General features: G+C 56.4%; 7 protein-coding genes across 7 annotated transcripts; 3 read left to right on the top strand and 4 right to left on the bottom strand.

Moving 5' to 3' along the window:
• Positions 1 to 224: 224 nt before the first annotated feature.
• On the top strand, positions 225 to 1,778 carry MRPS5 (28S ribosomal protein S5, mitochondrial; the record flags this gene model as incomplete). The annotated part of the gene is made up of 2 exons (XM_028639801.1): positions 225 to 1,488; positions 1,558 to 1,778. The coding sequence occupies 2 exons, from the start codon at positions 225 to 227 to the stop codon at positions 1,776 to 1,778; spliced, it is 1,485 nt and encodes a 494-aa protein (XP_028495869.1).
• A 246-nt stretch (positions 1,779 to 2,024) lies between these two features.
• Positions 2,025 to 5,699, bottom strand: NRC2 (serine/threonine protein kinase, AGC; the record flags this gene model as incomplete). The annotated part of the gene is made up of 6 exons (XM_028639800.1): positions 2,025 to 2,195; positions 2,269 to 2,495; positions 3,791 to 4,008; positions 4,060 to 4,441; positions 4,489 to 4,788; positions 4,841 to 5,699. The coding sequence occupies 6 exons, from the start codon at positions 5,697 to 5,699 to the stop codon at positions 2,025 to 2,027; spliced, it is 2,157 nt and encodes a 718-aa protein (XP_028495868.1).
• A 2,001-nt stretch (positions 5,700 to 7,700) lies between these two features.
• Positions 7,701 to 8,861, bottom strand: D7B24_005650 (uncharacterized protein; the record flags this gene model as incomplete). Its single annotated transcript, XM_028639799.1, has 1 exon — positions 7,701 to 8,861. One exon carries the CDS (start codon positions 8,859 to 8,861, stop codon positions 7,701 to 7,703), a length of 1,161 nt encoding a protein of 386 aa, XP_028495867.1.
• A 779-nt stretch (positions 8,862 to 9,640) lies between these two features.
• On the top strand, positions 9,641 to 10,555 carry D7B24_005649 (uncharacterized protein; the record flags this gene model as incomplete). The annotated part of the gene is made up of 4 exons (XM_028639798.1): positions 9,641 to 9,692; positions 9,746 to 10,040; positions 10,097 to 10,403; positions 10,466 to 10,555. The coding sequence occupies 4 exons, from the start codon at positions 9,641 to 9,643 to the stop codon at positions 10,553 to 10,555; spliced, it is 744 nt and encodes a 247-aa protein (XP_028495866.1).
• A 126-nt stretch (positions 10,556 to 10,681) lies between these two features.
• Positions 10,682 to 11,983, bottom strand: D7B24_005648 (uncharacterized protein; the record flags this gene model as incomplete). The annotated part of the gene is made up of 3 exons (XM_028639797.1): positions 10,682 to 10,835; positions 10,879 to 11,304; positions 11,355 to 11,983. 3 exons carry the CDS (start codon positions 11,981 to 11,983, stop codon positions 10,682 to 10,684), a joined length of 1,209 nt encoding a protein of 402 aa, XP_028495865.1.
• A 1,685-nt stretch (positions 11,984 to 13,668) lies between these two features.
• D7B24_005647 (uncharacterized protein) lies at positions 13,669 to 15,388 on the top strand (the record flags this gene model as incomplete). The annotated part of the gene is made up of 5 exons (XM_028639796.1): positions 13,669 to 13,902; positions 13,953 to 13,982; positions 14,776 to 14,940; positions 14,993 to 15,066; positions 15,121 to 15,388. 5 exons carry the CDS (start codon positions 13,669 to 13,671, stop codon positions 15,386 to 15,388), a joined length of 771 nt encoding a protein of 256 aa, XP_028495864.1.
• A 956-nt stretch (positions 15,389 to 16,344) lies between these two features.
• Positions 16,345 to 17,214, bottom strand: D7B24_005646 (uncharacterized protein; the record flags this gene model as incomplete). Its single annotated transcript, XM_028639795.1, has 3 exons — positions 16,345 to 16,631; positions 16,725 to 17,117; positions 17,187 to 17,214. The coding sequence occupies 3 exons, from the start codon at positions 17,212 to 17,214 to the stop codon at positions 16,345 to 16,347; spliced, it is 708 nt and encodes a 235-aa protein (XP_028495863.1).
• Between the last annotated feature and the right edge of the window lie 595 nt (positions 17,215 to 17,809).

The following is a 17,809-nucleotide window of genomic DNA, read 5'->3' as shown; positions in this document are numbered from 1 at the left end:
GCACCCAATCATGTGACTTCGTGTCTGGATTTGACGCAGCCAATGGACAGTGTAGGACACAGAGCTCTGTGGATCTCCTTCGTGGTCCAAAAAATTGTCCAATTCGAGTGTCGCGCGACATCAAGCTGCACCTCCTGCTCGCCGACATCTCGAATCCACACCCGACGACGACGTCCAATTGCTGCCAAATCTGAGCAGGCGTGAGCCTCAGATATTCAGCAGCCATGAACGCGGCACGCCCGACATCGGGTCTCCTCTCGCGGTGCCTACGACAGTCCGCCCCGACAAGCTCCTCTGCCCCTTGCCGCTCCTTTCAGACGTCCGCCGCGAAGCTCAAGAAGAGGTCACGATTCAAGAACATCAAGGCATCCGAGCTAGGCCTGACAAAGCCCTCCGCCACGAAGGCCTTTGCCGCCCAGAACTTCCCTGACTATACCGAGCAGGAGAAGGAGTTTCTTCGCGAGAAGTACACCCCGGAGCAGTTCGAGGCTCTCGAGGCTGGCGAGGCCGCCATCGACCCGAAGGACTTGACCCTGCAGGGCCGGATACGAAACGATCCCTACCGCTTCGAGTACCTCGAGGACTTCGCGACCGTGCAGCCCGTCATCGATGCCAAGCCAAAACAGCCCATCGTCCCGCGGGAGGCTGAGTTCCTCGGCAAGAAGGAGTGGGTGGACAAGTACATCGACACACTCGCCGACCATGCCGAGACCAAGATGCAGGATACCATCGGCAAGGCCGTTGCGCGGGCACTGCGCAAGGTCAAGCAGACCAACCCTGACAAGATCGACTTCACGGAGGAGGAGCTCGTCGAGCTCGAGAACAACCCTGAGCTCAGGCGAAAGTACATCATCGAGGAGTCGGACGATGGGCTCTGGGCGAGCGCCCAAGCCGAGCGCAAGGCGAATCCCAACGCCGTGATCCCGGGCGAGGAGTGGTGGGACAAGATTGATGAGACGTTCTACGAGGAACTCGAGGCAGAGTTTGAGAAAGATGCCAGCCCGCTTGTGGAGACGGACAGGCTCAAGGTGTGGAAGGCGATCGACAACGAGGTCGGCAGCTCAGCGTTGGCACCCGAGCTGGGCAAAGTTGAGGGCGTGAAGGGTCAGTACAAAGACGTCGAGGACCCCGAGGATCAGGGTCTCGACTCGTCTGGCCAGTACGGAGACGTTAAGAAGGCGTTGAACTTTAAGATGAAGGAGGTTCTCAGCATCCTGACCAAGAAGCTGGTTTCTCGTGCTGTCTCTAACCAGACGCGTCTCGGCAAGATCCGGAGCTACAGCGTCATGGTCGTGGCTGGCAATTCGAACGGCCGACTGGGGTTGGGCATGGCCAAGTCCACGGATGCTCTGATCGCTTCCACCACTGCCCGGCTGTTGGCCCTGCGCAACATGAGGCCTATCCGGCGGTACGAGAACCGCACCATCTTCGGCACGGTGGAGAAGAAGATTTCCGGCACAGTCGTGAAGCTCGAGGCCCGTCCTCCTGGTATGTGCTTACAACCTCTGATCCGTCTGTCCACCTCCCGTCGATGACACAGCTAACACAATCCCACAGGATTCGGCCTCCGCGTGTCGCATCGTCTCTTCGAGATGGCTCGCCTTGCTGGCATTCACGACCTGGCGGGCAACATTCCGCGATCCAAAAATCCCATGAACACCGTCAAGGCGGCGTTCGAGGCGTTGACGAACCAGCCCGACCCGGAGCAGATCGCCATCGGGCGGGGGAAGAAGCTGGTGGATGTGAGAAAGGTCTACTACGGTGGATCTGTGTATTAAAACAAGGGGGGTTCGTCATTCTCGTTGGATTGTTGTATCAACACTGTACATTGCCAGCGACGCAGCTAGATCTCTCCCAAGTGTCATATCTGATTCGTCTCGTGTCTCTATTTCTGCCTGGGTATCGTGTCCTGTCCGTCCTACACCGCTGCTCCATGTGTCGCTTATCGTGATGCCCTGCCTTGCTCTTGCCGCAGAGCTTGTGTGATGGGTTCCAAGCTGCAATCAAGCTGTCATCCCACCGTTCTAGTTCTCCTCGTGCTGGCCGCCCCAATCAATCTCCTGCTGTAGCACAATGCTATACACGCTCGCCTTCAACAGCGTGAACACCAGACTCGTCTTGCGCTCCAGCTCCCTCAGCCCGTCGAGGATCTCGGTACTCGGCAGGCCACTCATATTGTCCAATACGGACGCCAGCTAGCAGCATCAGAACCTCCGTCAGCAGACTGTCTTCCCCGCCACGTTCTTCCAGCGCAGGAGGGGGCGGTACCTTTTTCATATTCTCCGCTAGCCGCTCATATTCTTCCAGAACCTCCTGTTCCAGAGGCGAGAGATCGGGCTGCTGCGCCAGCAGGTGGGCGTCGCGGGACTGTTCCATGGCGCAAGTCGGAGCGGTCAGCCTGGGAAGAGGCGGCAGACTGGTGGCTTTGAACGCGATGGGCTCCTCGGGAACGCGCTGCACAGGGAAGTTTGGCGCGGACCCCGCGGTTGATGTAACTGGGTACTGTGCGTAGGCGCTCCCCGCAGTTGCACGTCGACCAATGACAAGAGTCAACCAACCCAATGATAAAATCATCTTCACGTCAGGTAGGAACCTTCAAACGACGACATCGGTTGCGGCTTGACCTCATGCTGGTCAACAATGCATTATTGAATGGCATAAAACTTGGGAGCCGAGGCAATTTCATCCTCTATGTGTCGTTAATCCAGATAATAAACGGACATCACTGCCAAGTCGATCACAGACTGAGCGTTTCATGGATAGATCGGGTCTGAAATGGATCACTGGTCTCCCATCATCTTGCAACATCAACTTCCCACAATGGCCGCTCCACCACATACGACCATACCTACTGGAAAACTCGGGATCCCGTCCGCTCTCCCTTTGATAAACCAGTAAGGGCCGAACTAGTAGTTGGGTGGGTGACCACCAGCGAATCCTCGGTGTTGTATGTTTTGGTATTTTGCTCCGTGAAGTGCTCCGTTTCGTGACCGAAAAGTCTCGCTCCTCCGTCTCCAAATTGAGCAGGACCAGCAGATCCTCCCAGCTCACATCTTGTCGTCATTTCATAGGGTCGGTATAACATGACGTCGGCATCCACATTGTCGACCGAGCAGTGGTTCGAGACTTCGACAGTTCGTTAATGTGCAGGTAAAGTGATCCATAGCAGTTACAGTGACAGCAGCTGGAAAATAATTGGCATATGTTCCCTTTCTTTCCCTATAACGCCAGGCCGATCATAACTCCCAAGACGCAAGCATGTTGTTTTGAGCGCAATAAGAAGCCAAGATAATCAGTCGACCCGTGATGCGACCAGAATGGACTTGGTCACAGAGACATCCGAAATTCACCGTCCTCCGCACGCCCTCCCCTTTCCATTCCCCCTTTCATATATGTTCAGCCTCTTCCAGGCGTTAATGAGAGTTCATGACACTCTGGTGCGTGCCATTGTGTGCGTGTGTGTGCAGGTGCGTGGTAATGTGTTGTGGACCCGCAAGCGTGTTCGTCCATGTTGCGAGTTCCAGGTCTGGGAGGCGGCGTACAGCTCCAGTGATGTAGTACAGCATAGCATGGCGTGCGGAAGCACATCCTTCCACCTCTCAAGACTTGAAGAGCCCCAAGCCGATTGACTACCTTTGATGGTGATGGCCTTGGTGATGGTGGTCATCATCTCCGTCATGGTGCAAGGTGACGCTGTTGAACTCCTCGAAGGGGTCCACAACAGGCTCGCCAGGTGTTGCCAATCCACTGTCCAAAGGAACCCCCTTGAGGTTCATCGGCCGAGACCTACCAAAATCGACACTCTCGCTTTCCTTGACGTTGCGGAAATTGACCGTGTCAATACCGCGGCCCTGGTTGGGTACAATAGGCGGCTTCATGTGTCGAATCAGGGCCCATTGCGTAGTGCGGAAGAACTGGTGCGCCTTGATGTCAGAAGCGCCAGCTTTGGCGCCGAGTCTTCGGTTTTCATCCTTGATCAACAGCTTCCGGATCAAAGACTTGCAAAGACTTTGCGGATGTTAGTGATAGCCTGATCCCTCCATCACTGGGCAGACTTACGTGGAAATTTGCGGCGTGCCAGCAGTGTCTGGGAACGGGATATCCTCCCTAAGGATATTGGCGAACGTCCCGTTCCTGTTCTTTCCCTTGAAGGGCGTTGTGCCGTAAAGCATCTCATAAATGAGAATACCCAGTGTCCACCAATCCACCGCACTCGTGTGGCCGCTGCCCTTAATCACCTCTGGCGCGATGTACTCCTCCGTACCCACGAATGAGTTGGTGCGGAAGTTGGCGATGCATGATCTCGTGTCAATGTGGAGGGACGCTTCTTTGGTGCTGCCATTCTTTCCAATGATCATGGTCGGCTTACCGCCAGGATCAGACTGCTTGGACAAATCAAAGTCTGACAGCATGATATGACCCGACTGGTGGAGGAGAATATCTAGATACGTCAGGAGCGATCTGACGACGGAGGAGAACCTCACTTACTCTCTGGCTTCAAGTCGCGGTAAATGAAACCCATCAAATGAAGGTACTCTAGAGCAGCCGTGACCTCGGCAGCGTAGAACCGGGCATCCTCCTCAGGAATGCATTTGCCTGGCCGTGTCTGCAGCGCACGGAAGAACTCTCCACCGCTGCAGTATTCCATGCACAGGTAGAGGTAGTCCTCCGACTGGAAGGAATGGTATAGAGTAACGATGAAGGGGTGGTTGCTCGTAGCCAGGATCTCCTGCTCGGCCAGGGCTCGTTTGATCTTGTTGCGCTTGATCATCTCCTTCTTGCTCAGGACTGGACGGGTTGTTAGCAATGACTGCCGAGCCAAACAGGACGGCAGACGTACCTTTCATGGCATACAACCGCGTGCTCTTCTTCTCCCGTACCAGGTAGACCTTGCCCACATCTCCCTTGCCGATGAGCTTTATCTTATCAAAGCTCTGAGGCCCAACCTCGACGTCGCGGACCTTGATCGAGTTGGAGCTGTACGTCCGCCTGAATGCTAGCGCGGTCCTGTTCGGCGGCGGCAGGCCGGCGAGAACGTCCTTATCTGGGTTGGATGATGTCGACGTGCTGCCGACGGTGGAGACGGCCTTCAGGTCGGACGAGTTGACAAGCTCGAGAGTACCAGAGTCCTTGTGAACGACGACCGGGTCTTTGCCTAGCTCGGCCGTGGCGGGACGCTCGTCGCTGCCCTTTCCCTTGGCAGCCTTGGAGAAGAGACCCTGGGCGTTCGGGGCGCTGGCAACCCTTCTAAGCTTCCTCGCCAGCTCTTCCCGGCCTGCGTTGGTGGCGTGCTTGTCGGGGCCGCCGTTGGTCGATTCGGCCTTGAAGCTCGGTGTGTCAGGCGGGCTCGGTGGCACGGAGCCCTCATTGTGGTGACGCAGGCCAGGCTGGCCTTGGTGGGCAAAGTAGGGGTTCGCGTGGGCTGTCGGACTGAGGGCCTCGTCGAGCGGGTTGCCCTCGCTGGCGGACGTGTTGGTTCTCAGGCGACCGACGGTGGTTTTGAAGAACGACGTGTTACGGATGGATGACTTCTCGGGTTTGGCGGGAGGGCTTTCTTGTGCAAATGTCTTGTCGGCGTCCTTGTCTTTTGTCTTCTCGCTATCTTTGCTGGCACCATTGGCGTTGATCCGGAAGAGGTTCTTTAGCCTCTGGTTGAATTGGTTGGTCGTGCTCCCATTCTGGGGTTTGGAGGCAGGCATCTCGGTGTTGTGACGGTCATGCGACCAGGGCTGCCATGGCTCGAGGGAGGGTGCAAATGTAGGGTTGGCGGAGCAGGTCGATGAGGCCTGGTGTTGGTGAGAGGACAGTTTGGGGAACGGCGAGGTCGAGAGCCGGCGATGGCGGATGGCGGATGGCGGGAGTCGCAGCAGCGGGTGCAGGAGGATAGGATGGGCAGGCCGGCTTACGGATCCAACCCAGTGGCCAGATGAGCATGCATGGGGGGGGGGGGGGGGGTTCATGGAATGGGGGTGGCAGGCGCGTGTGTGTGCTACCCAAGGCGGACAGGACAGGCCAGGCGTTGTCTACCTATAGCGGGCAGGCCAGGTGCGGCTTTTCCTTCCCCTCTCTCAGGTGCCTCCTACCTACTAGGTAGGTACCTAATCACAGAGCGAAGAGCGACCTGGCAGGCCGGGATTGATTGCGGTGTCCAGCGACCCCCAGCCATGGAAGCCCCTAGCACCCCCAACACCCCTAATGGTGGATCAGTGGCGGGCACCACAGCCTTCCGTGCAGCATCTTGTCCCACCGAGAAGGCACCAAGCCTCCCCGAGCGAGCATTGCTCTCTCCATGCGACTTGGCGACATCCAAATGCCTACCTCGTAGGATCTCCAATGCTCATTCTCGTCCCTGGCCCGGACTGTTCCAGCAGTATAACACTCAAAACTGTGGCCTGCCTTTGGCATTCGAGATTGGAGCGTGAACTTCATCATCAACATTCAAGACCCTTGCTGGAATGAGCGGCTGGCCGCTGCTTGCTTCTTTGACACACCTCGGATGCTACATATTCCATGTTTAAGGCCGCAGCATGCGAGACAGCGAAATCGCCAGCAATTACTCCATCAGGCCAGTCATGCGACTACCACTCACTACCTTCTTATTATCTGCCTGGGCTGGCGTCCCCTTTCTTCGCCCACTTGTGGGACACCGCCAGGTAGAATCGGGCAGGCAGCAAGACATGGCAATCAGAGTCGTCTCCAGTGAGGAGGGCAAAAAAAAAATTACTGTCTGGACGAGTACGCCTGCGTGCGCAACCATTGCCACAACCGAGAAGTACCTATCTCGCCTTCTGTGTTGGCCGGCTGGCTGGTGAACAACCTGCCTGGGCTGTTCGGCTGTGTCCCCACGCGTGCTCTCCAACAGCATTTCCCTCCCCGCCCAAAGTTCGATCGCCCCTTTCCGCTTTTACACTCGCTCGTTCGCTCAACCGGACCGACGCCGCCCCCCCTCCTTTCTGGCGGAGAGCTTAGAAATCCACCACGTTCGGTTCTGGGCTCTTTCGGCCGCTTGACTCCTCTCGTCCTGGCGCATTGTCGGCCCATTGGCTGATTTGGAACCAGAGCTGGCCAGAGGACTACGTTGTGCCTTTGCGCGGTGCCTTTGTCGTGGTGCCTCAGCTTCCTTGCCGATGGAGTCATGCAGTCCCAACCGCGCATCTAACCCCCACTATCCCAGCTCCTCCTGCGTTACGATGCGCACGAAGGCCTATGCCATGCATACCGACCGACCTACATGTACGTGCTGCTCCCCACAAGAAGAAGCCCTGGCGGATGATGTCAGAACCTGGCGTCGAGTGTCACAGCTATGGGGGAGCTCTTTGCAGGTGGGACTATGTTGCAGCACAAGGCGAATCACATGGCCTCCACCGTGACGCTGCTGAACTCCAGTGTCTACTGAGCATCTCCACACTGACGCTCGTGTTGTGGCCTTCGATCCTACACTTGCTGGGTTTCGTTGCTTCACAGGGCTTTGCAGGGCCTTGTTGCTCCCAAAAATGCAAAACAAAAATGCGGCGGGTATATTGGAAACGCTATACTCGGCCTACCACCGGGCCTGGTCGTGTAAGATGGTGATCTCGTTAAACCTGACACTCGACGCCCGTATTGAGATCCACGTCGCCGAATGTTCCGGTTGAGGCGCAGCACAAACACCATCATTTTTTTCCTCATCCGGATCACACTGTTACCCAGGTACCCTCCGTTCATGCGAATGGACCCTCGAGTTCACTGTCCTCCCCACTCTCGACCTCGCTAGTGAGGTTCTGGTCGCGTAGCAGCAGAAGCATCCTGAGCTTCTTCCTGTTCGCCCTATACGTCGGGGCATCTTCCAGCTGTTGGTCCCTGACCGATGGCGTGACCTGCACGCCCGTCTTGTCGAAGAGATATCGCGGCAACTCCCCAGTGGCATCGTCCACCATGTACTTTTTCGCCGTGATAACCGGGCCCTCGCCCGCCTGCCACACGATGGGCGGCATGTGCACCTCCTCCAAGTGCGCGCGCATCTCCTCCGCCGTGGCAAACTCGCGCCTGCCTTGCCTGCACCGCGCCCACTGACAGACCCTCTGCCGTCCCGTCGGCGCGTGCACGACGCTCACATGCCGCCGCAGCGTCTCAAAGTTGTGCAGCTCGGCGCTGCACCCGGCCCACTCACACACGAACCGTAGAAACCGCGGCGCGAGCGTCTCGTACACCTCACGCGGCCCCGGGGCCTCTGTCTTGGGCGGCCGGCCGCGCCGCTTGCCCGTGTAGTAGCTCACCACTTTTGGCGTGCGGGTCTGGCGGGCGTTGGGTTGGAGCGCGCCGGCCTCGTCTTCGCCGACGACGCGGCCGAGACTGGGACGATAGCCTTTTGGACGGCCGCGCCTGCGCTTCTGGGTGGAGGACGGGTCTGCGGCTGCTGCTGCTGCTGCTGTGTCTGCTTCTGGCGATGATCTTGCGACAGGCGCGTGGTTGCTGATCTTGCTGACGGCTGACGAGGCTGGCTTGCTGACGGCTGGCGAGGCTGGCTTGCTGAGGCTCACGGTCTGGGCGGCTTGTGCTGCTAGACGGCGAAATTGTGGTGAGAGGTCTGATGCGATGTCGTTGTCGTCGCCAGCTGCGTACGGGGCGCCGAGGGGAGCGGTCACTCTCTGCGTAGGGGTAGACGAGCCGAGGACAATCTCAAATCTAGACGACGTCGGCGTCTGTGGCTCGATGGTAGTCGGCTGGAAAGAAGGGCGAAGCCTTTTGGGTGAGGTTGTTTTCAGTGCCTCTGGTGGGCGCGGGGCGAAGAAGGTGTCAAGAGTCGGCTGCTGTGTCTTGAGGTGCTTTCTTGAGTGTGTTAAAGTGGCGGGAGTAGCCTTTCGTTCGCGCGTCGACGCCATTATGAATTAAATGACGGTGAGAATTGGCGAGATGCTCGACGCGTCCCGGTCAGTTGGATGCGTCCAGGAAGGACCGTAGGGTGAATTTCACGATGAAGTTGTTCAGACTGAGAGTTTGACGCCGAGGTCGATGTATAACCTACCAAAAAAGGTATACCTTCAGAGGCAGGCAACATCTGGCCAAGCTCTTGACACCTGTCAGCACCTGACATGGTCCAGCTCCCGTCTCAGTATGAACGTGAAATGAACATGGTATTGGAGCCTGTACATCATTTCAGATGATGATCACAGGGGAGGACAATCAAAAACATGGGCGTCTTGGATTTCTTATCATGTGCTCATCCAACAAAAAGTGTGAACATCCCGTACGGTCAAACTCGGTCTTGTGGTTTTCATCAGCACTCTCAATGAGTTGCATGCACTTGTTGCGTTGTTGCCCCGCCTTCTTCTGATACCACCTCTTCGAGCCCACCAAGCCGGACTCCGGGGAGCGCATGCATCTGTATTATTAATCGTCACACAGATGATGCACCATCACGTCTTCAGACTCTCAATGATTCGAATGGCGCATTTGGAGACAATGATGGTATCATACATCATCCCAGCAGCCTTTCGATTTGCCCTATATCAAGCCTTGCACCTGGAGCAACGTTGAGCGACCAACAAGTTGGCCAGACCTCTGCCCTTTCACCCCTCGTCGACAGCCAACCTCACTCGTCTCACCTCCGTCCGTCCTCTTGTGCCCATAGCCTGTGGAATCGCTGCTGACCAACATCGAGATGGCGTCCAAACCCTTCTATGCCGTGATTGCTGGCGCTGGCACCGGCACGGGTAAATCATCTTCGAGGTCTCGTGCTCAGCCAGTCATACTGATCAATCTCCAGGCCGAGCTGCCGCAGTTCGCTTTGCCAAATCTTACCCAGTCGTTCTTCTTGCACGCAAAACCGAAAGCTACGAAGAGATTGTCAAAGAGATCAACGAGTCCGGCGGCCAGGCCATCGGGATCACCACGGATGCCACTGACCCCAAGGCCCTGAGCTCAGCCTTCGAGACCGTAAAACAGAAGCTGCCTGGTTCAAAGCTGGCTGCCGCTATCTACAACGTCAACGGCGGTTTCTCCCGGGTTCCATTCCTCGAACTCAAGCTCGAGGATCTGGATGCCAGCCTCAACGCCGCGCCGTACGTTCTCTCAGGGTCTCAGATTGCAGAGCATGGGGCATGACTGACGTTCACAGACGCGGCTTCGCTGTATTCGCTCAGAGGACTCTGCCGCTTCTCCTTGATTCCGTCTCAGACTCACCTCACCCGCCGACCCTGATCATCACGGGAGCTACAGCATCGGTGAGAGGATCCGCCCTGTTCGGGGGCTTTGCCGCTGGCAAGTTCGCCCTTCGCGCCCTTGGCCAATCTCTTGCTCGGGAGTTCCACCCCAAGGGCGTCCACGTTGCCCACGCCATCATCGACGGTGGCATCGACACACCGTGGGGCAAGGCCTACGAACCAAACAACGGTGCGCCTGACGGCAAGATCAAGCCAGAACAAGTAGGTGACATCCATGCATCATGTGAAGTCCCAAAACTGACTGACCCCTACCTGGAATATAGATTGCGGAGGATTACTGGCATCTCCATACACAGCACCGTTCAGGCTTCACACAGGAGATCGACACCAGGCCCTACGTAGAGAAGTTCTGAGACGCAGTGACGCCTGTAGTGAAGAATAGTGCGTCAAACAGTGTGTAGTGTGCGACCTGAATCAAGACATTTGAACCATTTCCACAGAAATGGCAATGATATACGATGTCCTTTGCCGGGAAATAGTCATACTTCATTCGTCGTTGGCGAGCGGTAGACAGGTTCGCCGACCTGGATGCTATCGCATCGTGCCGCTCCGGCCGTCGTTTTGCAGTTAAACCCGTCGTAACGGGTGCTCGGAATCGGCGTTGTGCGTCGCGCTATCGGCTCAGCAGGTGTCCTAATAACATGAGGGTCGGGTGTGCCATTTTCAAGACCCGGACGCTTCGACGACGGGAGCCGTTGACTCCAGCATGGCGCCCACAGCCGTGCCGTGGAGAGCAGCCACACGTTCAGCCTCCTTTCTTTCCCGCGCAGCCTCGGTCTCTGCTCGCATCTTCTCCATATTCCAGGCGTCGTTGTCATCATCGTCCTCATCGCTGGACTCGTCATCATCCTTCCAGGTACCGCTCTCGAACATCGCACGACCAGTGGCCTCCTTGGCCTTCTTCGCCTGCTCCTCGGCAGCCTTCTTGTCCAACCTCTCCTTCTTCCACTTGGCAAAAGACTCTGGCGTTACTGGTGTAAGTGTGCCTGTAAGCTTGTGTCGTTCGGACTCCAGGAACTCCTCGAGGGTGAGCGTCTTCAATGGCGACTTATCCATCAAAGCCTTCTCAGCCGCTCGCTGCTCCTTGGTCTTCAACACGAAACTAGGGGGGTGTTAGCAAAACGTGCTGAGTGGATGAAACGTGTGACATACCCTGGCGGTAGAGCGTGCTTGTACATGCACTTGTCGCCTCCATTGGGACAAACCCAGAACCAGCCGTACTTGCCCTCCTCGATGGCCTCGACGAAGAACTTGCAGACCTTGTCCGTGGTCGTCTTTTGGTTTCCCTTCTTCGACAAGACGACGGAACGGAGCTTCTCTTCATCCCACTCCGCGGATGTCTCGACCTTCTTCTGCTCGTCCTCCTCGGCTCTGGTGTCGGTGTACAGACTCTTCTTGTTGACTTTGCGCTCGTCTTCGACATTATGGGAAAATTTGCACTTCTTGCCCTTCTCGCAATTGCCCTTCTTGAAGAAAATGCACACCACAGTCTTGGGGTCGACGCCGAATGGGACTTTCTGGATTTGTGCGGGCTTGTTGACCATGTCGGCCAGTTCCCTCTTGGCTTCCTCCGCAGCCCGCTTCTCCTTCTCGCGCTGAGCCTTCTCAGCCTGTTTACGCTTCTCCTCCGGCGTGCCGCCAGACTTGGCCATTGCGCTGAGCTGGGCAATCTGCTTCTGGGCGGCGCCACCCTTCTTATTCTTCATGCCGAAGGTCTTGTCGGCCACGGCCTGCGCGCCCTTGGCCTTGGCAGGCTTCTCAATGTTCTTCTTGGGCGGCATGATGTCGGTTGGGCGCTTCCAGTGTCGAGTAGTCTACGATCGAGCAGGGAGCTCGAAGGGTGGTGACAACCAAAGGCGTCACAGACGAAGATGTCGATAAATGGTGGGGGTTTGGCGAAAGGAAGAAAGTGGGACTGACAGAAATCCAGGATGAAGTGACGCCAGGATGGTCACGTGTATGGCGGGGTGTGGGAGAGAGAACACCTTCTGACGGGCGCCAAGCCAACTCGCTGGCCTTGTTAGGACGCATGGTGGTACGTACCTTCAATTGAAGCTCCAGTTGTCCAGTTCCACCCCAATCGGCAACAGCCATAATACCAGCTTGCATTCAGCAACCGACCACATTCGCGACAGACGTCCAAACATCCCACTTTGCCGATCAACCAAGCGTGTGAGTCGCCTTGACATCGAAAGGAGAAGGAGGACTGGCGAGCAAATGCAGAATTGTCTCTGACCGTGCCTAGCCCCAAGAGCCTCCCGATACCACGAAAACGCGTTAGGACACATCTCAGACCAGCTACTCACGATGATCTCCGACGGCGAACTGTACCAGCTAGCAATTGTTCTGGGCTCTAGTGCAATGGCCCTGATTGTTGTGTACCACTACCTAGAGGTCAACGCTGAGGATGAGAAGACCCCCGTGGTCGCTGGAGCACAGTCTACAAAGCAAGCAGCCGCATGAACGACATCGTCAGGAGGTGCAGATCACAGTCGAAATGGAAGGTTGAAGAATAAAGAGGACAGTGTACGATACCTCGGCGGAGTGTACGGACGAGAGAATGCCGACCTGCCGCGGGCCGCAATCTGTTGGCGGAGGCGCTGGAGGTTGGTGGGATGCCCATACGACGCATCCTGCTGACAGCGGGGTTTGAACACAGATGCTAGGCAGATGGAAACGATTGGGACCAGGCGAAGCATTCCCCGTTGGCTTTGGGGGAGTACGATCATCCACTGCTAGGTGATTTTTGGTGACAATTCTTCGTTCAGGGCCCATCCGGCCGAGAAGGAAATCCAGACTTGATACCCCTAGTTCCATATAAGTTCTTGCTCTTTGTGCGCTTTCTGGACAGACATGATAGTCCCTTAATCAAGCTGGTGACCCAAAGTCTTTGAGTTGGAGGCCTTCAGGCACCGTCAGAGCTCTTGAAGCCAGGTCGCTGGTCGGCCAATGAGCGAAAGCAATACATACCAGTCGCATTGTGGCTCATGTTCAGGGGCCATCCCGAAGTGGTTTAGCGTAACACGCCCAAGCCGGTGCCGTTGTTTTCTCAGGCGCGACGCCCCCAAGGTCCCAGCCCAGGCAGAAAACGCTGGTCAAGTGTCCCTCCCGCTCTCCTTCCTCTCGTCTCCTCCATTTCTCTCCTTCCAACGTTCACCACCATTACACTCCCACCAGCTATCGGAACCCAAACCAGACGCGCCTTCTACTTCTTTATCACTGCACTGCACCATCGCTGCAGTTCTTCCATTCTTCAATTAATTCTTCGTCAACCAACCTGTCTACCGACTCGCGCAGGCAAATCGCGTAGGATCAGACATCCCACTTTCCTCTGACCAACACAACCCAACTCTCTTTGCGCGTCCAGCCTCGAGCCATCTCGTACAGTCGTCTACCATCACTGCAGCTTTAGGAAGCAGGAACTCACATACCGACTCCAACAACAAACCACTCCATAATCGCCAATATGTCCGGCAAGCTTGACCAGTCTCTTGACGAGATCCTCACCACGCGCCGCCGCTCCAACGGCCCTCGCCGCCGCTCTCAGCGCCAGGCCACCACCACCGGCCGTCCCGCCGTTGCCGCACCTGTCGGCGGTGTTCAGAAGAACCCCAGGAACGCGCGCACCCCGGCCAACAAGCCCACTCCAGCCAAGGCCGCCCCCCACACTGGTGACAGCAAGATCATCGTGAACAACCTTGTACGTTTCGCCATATTTAATATCTGCCAAACCCGACTAACACCCTGCAGCCCAAGGACGTGAACGAGCAGCAAATCAAGGTATGTTGCCGCTGAGGCTACCTTAGTATTCGGACACAGTTCGACATGTTTTCCCTCGCTCGCACACCCTCCGAAAGCGTTTCAGCGATGCGTATTTCTTCGGCTAGAGACGCCAAAAGCCGTTCCCTGGCCCCAAGCAAGATGCCGCAAGTCTCCTCTGCCGCGCACCACGAAGCTTCAGCCGTGTCGTGCCGACAAGAGTTGAGCACATCCCTGTCACGCCATGAATATCAGTTGCGTCCCGGTAGCCTGGTCAGCACCGTTGCAGCATGATAAGCGATGACAAACCAAGGGATGTAGGCTGTTTGAGAGGACGCGAGCAACCCACGAGCGTGGCCTGCGAAATCTACCCGATCGAACGCTTGCTTATTCAAATCTGGCTTCACATGTTGGCATGCAGCGAGCACAGCAGTGAGCAACAGTGAGCAGAACAATGTGGCACAAGAGAGTCCATTCCCTGTGGTTTGAGGGAAGCAATGAAAAAAGCTCGGTAGCTCTATCATTGGTTATGCGAACAGTGCGCTTTTCATGGAGCATACATTTCAGTTGCGGCGCGATATTCATCTGGGAACGAACAAGTCGACGGCTCCGAGGGCACTGTCATAACTTGCGTCTTTCACGCGGCGCTGGCATTCTGTGGGCTTGAACGGACGATCTATGGCTACAACGGCTGCTCACTGCTCTGCTCGCTGGACAAACTTTGTGATCGACCATCTCGGCTCTGCGGATTATTGCGACGGAACGCATACGATTACCTACGCACTTTGTTCGGAATACTGACATCAGACTCCAGGAGTACTTTGCGCAATCGGTCGGTTTCATTAAGAAGGTTGAAATCTCTTACGGACCCAACTCGGTCAGCCGTGGCATCGCCAATGTCTCCTTCAGCAAGCCCGATGGCGCTAGCAAGGCCTTCAACAAGCTCAACGGTCTGTTGGTCGATGGCCGCCCCATCAAGGTCAGCAAGCTCAATCAACTTTCCACAGTGCGTCTGCTAACGCAATGGCCAGATTGAGATTGTCGTAGGCGCCTCCCAGGCGGCTAACGTCATCCCCCCCGCGAAGACGCTCGCCGAGCGCACTTCGTAAGTTGACAAGCTATTACTTGCCATGCCAAACACATCTGACAATTTTCATAGCCAGCCTAAGTCGCAGGCCAAGGCTCAGCCCAAGTCCGCTGCGTCCAACAAGCACAACGCCGCGAAGACCGCCGGTGCTGCCGGCCGGGGCAAGAAGCCCCGCCAGGGCCGCACTGCTAGGCCCGCGAAGAAGACCGCCGAGGAGCTTGACTCTGAGATGGCCGACTACTTCGAGGCTGCTCCTGCTGGCACTACTGATGCTGCCTCTGGCGCTGCCGTTCCCGCTGCCGCTGCCACCGGTGACGCCCCCATGGATGAGATCATGTAGTAGCGCCGCATTGATGCAGATTCTTCATGCGGTCCGGACTCCCCATCAGATTGATAACAAGAACGACGGGAGGGCAGTTTCTGGGCACGGTTTATTTATTTTTCTTCCTTGGGTTGGTACAAGTAGAGCTGCGGCAGGAAGGTTATGCCTGGTAGCTCGGACAGGGGCGAGGTACCCGACTGGAACGGATGGCTTTCACACTTCGTTTCGATTACACTTTCAGACATGACCAGGAGCAGCGCATGATTGTATTATACCAACAAACACCAAACTAAAGATGAGGGGAGAGCGCTACAGAGTAGTCTGGTAATATGAGCAATGATTTGGCTCGCATGGATGGCAATAGTAAGACGTGCGTGCCGTGAAGGACCTGCTCAACAAATATGAGTGATCAACTACTTGTCTTCGACTCAACCAACGCGCCAGTCTGTGGCTTGCCTGTTATCACTTGCTCCTGTGTCTAGTCAGCTAGGTAGGTATGCTCCTAACGTCTGATTCCTACCTGTAACCCAGCAAAGTACCGACATGTTTTCAGTCATGCATATGCGACATTCCTATGGCCAACAATATATTTCATCTGCTGAGGGAAAACTTTGAATCCCCAACATGGTGCTATCCACTCCCAAATACTGCTGCATTTGTGAGGGACAAGGAGCATTGAACAACGGCCACTCATCATCATATTTCAACACGATTCACTGACGACAATCATTCGGTGTGCTGGCAGTAGAACTTTTTGTTTAAAAAAAATCATTTCTTTTGCTTTCATCAAGTCGACATTAAGAGGTGCTCGAGCGTCTACCGCGACCCTGCTCTCATATTTCGTGTCTGCATGGATGGGTATGATCGAAGGGGAGGATGGAGTTCTGTAAGAGAGACCATGGGGAGGTAGGGTGTTGGTTAAGGCAGAGAGAACACAAGTTGAGGTAGATCGGGCGTCGGCCAGAGAAGACTGCTTATTTCGCGGGCTCCTTGGCGGCGGCGGCGTCAGTGGTGGCGGCAGCAGCAGCGGCGGGCTTGCTGGCGGCCTCGTCGCCCTCGAGGGCGGGCATGTCGTCCTCGTCCTCATCACCCTCGTCGTCGTCGTCGCCGCCAAAGTCGGCACCGCCCAGACCACCAGCGCCGAGCTTGGAGAAGTCGATGCCGCCAAAGTCGCCGCCGCCCATGCCGGGCATGCCACCCATGCCACCCATGCCGGGCATGCCACCCATGCCCTCCATGCCGCCCATACCGGGCATGCCACCTGCGGGAGGGGAAATCGAGTCAGCAATCATTGTCGTGGATTGAAGAAATTTCCTTGCCCAGAGTGTCTGGTAAGGATTGACTTGTTACTTACCCATGCCGCCAAACTGGGAGAAGTCCTCCTCGGGAGCCTCCTCCTGCTCGTCCTCGTCGACCCACTTGTCAAAGTTGGTCTTGAGGAAGTGGACCTTCTTGGACTCCTTGAGCAGGCGGGGCCAGTACTCCTCCTTGAGCTCCTTCTTCTGGAGCTTCAGCTCAATGTTCTTGCCAGTGTGGTTGACCTTGCTCTCCTCCGTGTCGATCTCGCCGTACAGCTCGAGGTCAAGGTGGAAGTCCTTCTTCAGGGTGTCGGAGTGGCCATCAAAGGTCAGGCCCGTGGGCTTGAGGTCGAGCTTGAGGCTGGAAGCGGGGACGTCAGGGACGGTGATGGTCAGGTAGACGAAGTTCTTAGTGGCGTCGGAGGCGCTGGAGCGCTGGGCCCAGAGGACTGGAGGCCGATGTTAGTTCCGTCTAGGTCGTGACCGCCACGCAGGCCAAGCTGGTGTTGAGAACATACCCTCGGGAGTTGCCTTGGTAGCAGACATGTTGTGGTGTGTGTGTGTGTGTTGTTCTAAGGGGCAAAGCGGGATGCTGTGAAAGAGGGGTACCAAAAGCTGGTGGTAAGGACTTTGCTTTTTGTCAGAAGAGTGTCGCGAGTAGTGGTGGTGGTGTGGTGTCAAGGGATGGGTAGGTGAGAGCAGTGGCTTACCGGTCAAGTTGCTCGAGTTGTTGAAAAGGCTGTGGCCAGGTGATGGAAGTGCTTTTGCGATGACGGGCGATTGGAGGGCAGCACGGTCGGGAAGCTTCCATAGAAGGTCCGAGAAAGTGAAAGATTTGGCTAGGCGTGGGGATTGTGGGCCCCGGCAAGGCTGCCGCCTCAGCCCCGCCGATAGAGGGGTACCTGCGGCCATACTGCCAATGTCTGCAACGGCAAGTACCGCTCTACTGTTGGAGCTGGGTGCATGGGCTGGTGGTGACGTGTGACTCGCTGGAGCTCCAGTGGTCCCTTGCCTCTGTAATATGTAGCGAGGCAGGGTTCAGCCAGGCATGCTGAAATGTCAATGCCATTCTGAAATCCAAGGCACTCACTGCTGCGGCTTCTGAATCGTGCTGCTTATTCCTTTCCGTTCCGTCTGGCTC

The sequence above is a fragment of the Verticillium nonalfalfae genome (assembly GCF_003724135.2).
Source record: "Verticillium nonalfalfae strain VnAa140/NRRL 66861 chromosome Unknown scaffold_36, whole genome shotgun sequence".
Lineage (NCBI taxonomy): Eukaryota > Fungi > Ascomycota > Sordariomycetes > Glomerellales > Plectosphaerellaceae > Verticillium > Verticillium nonalfalfae.
This window is presented reverse-complemented; position numbering and strand designations above follow the sequence as displayed.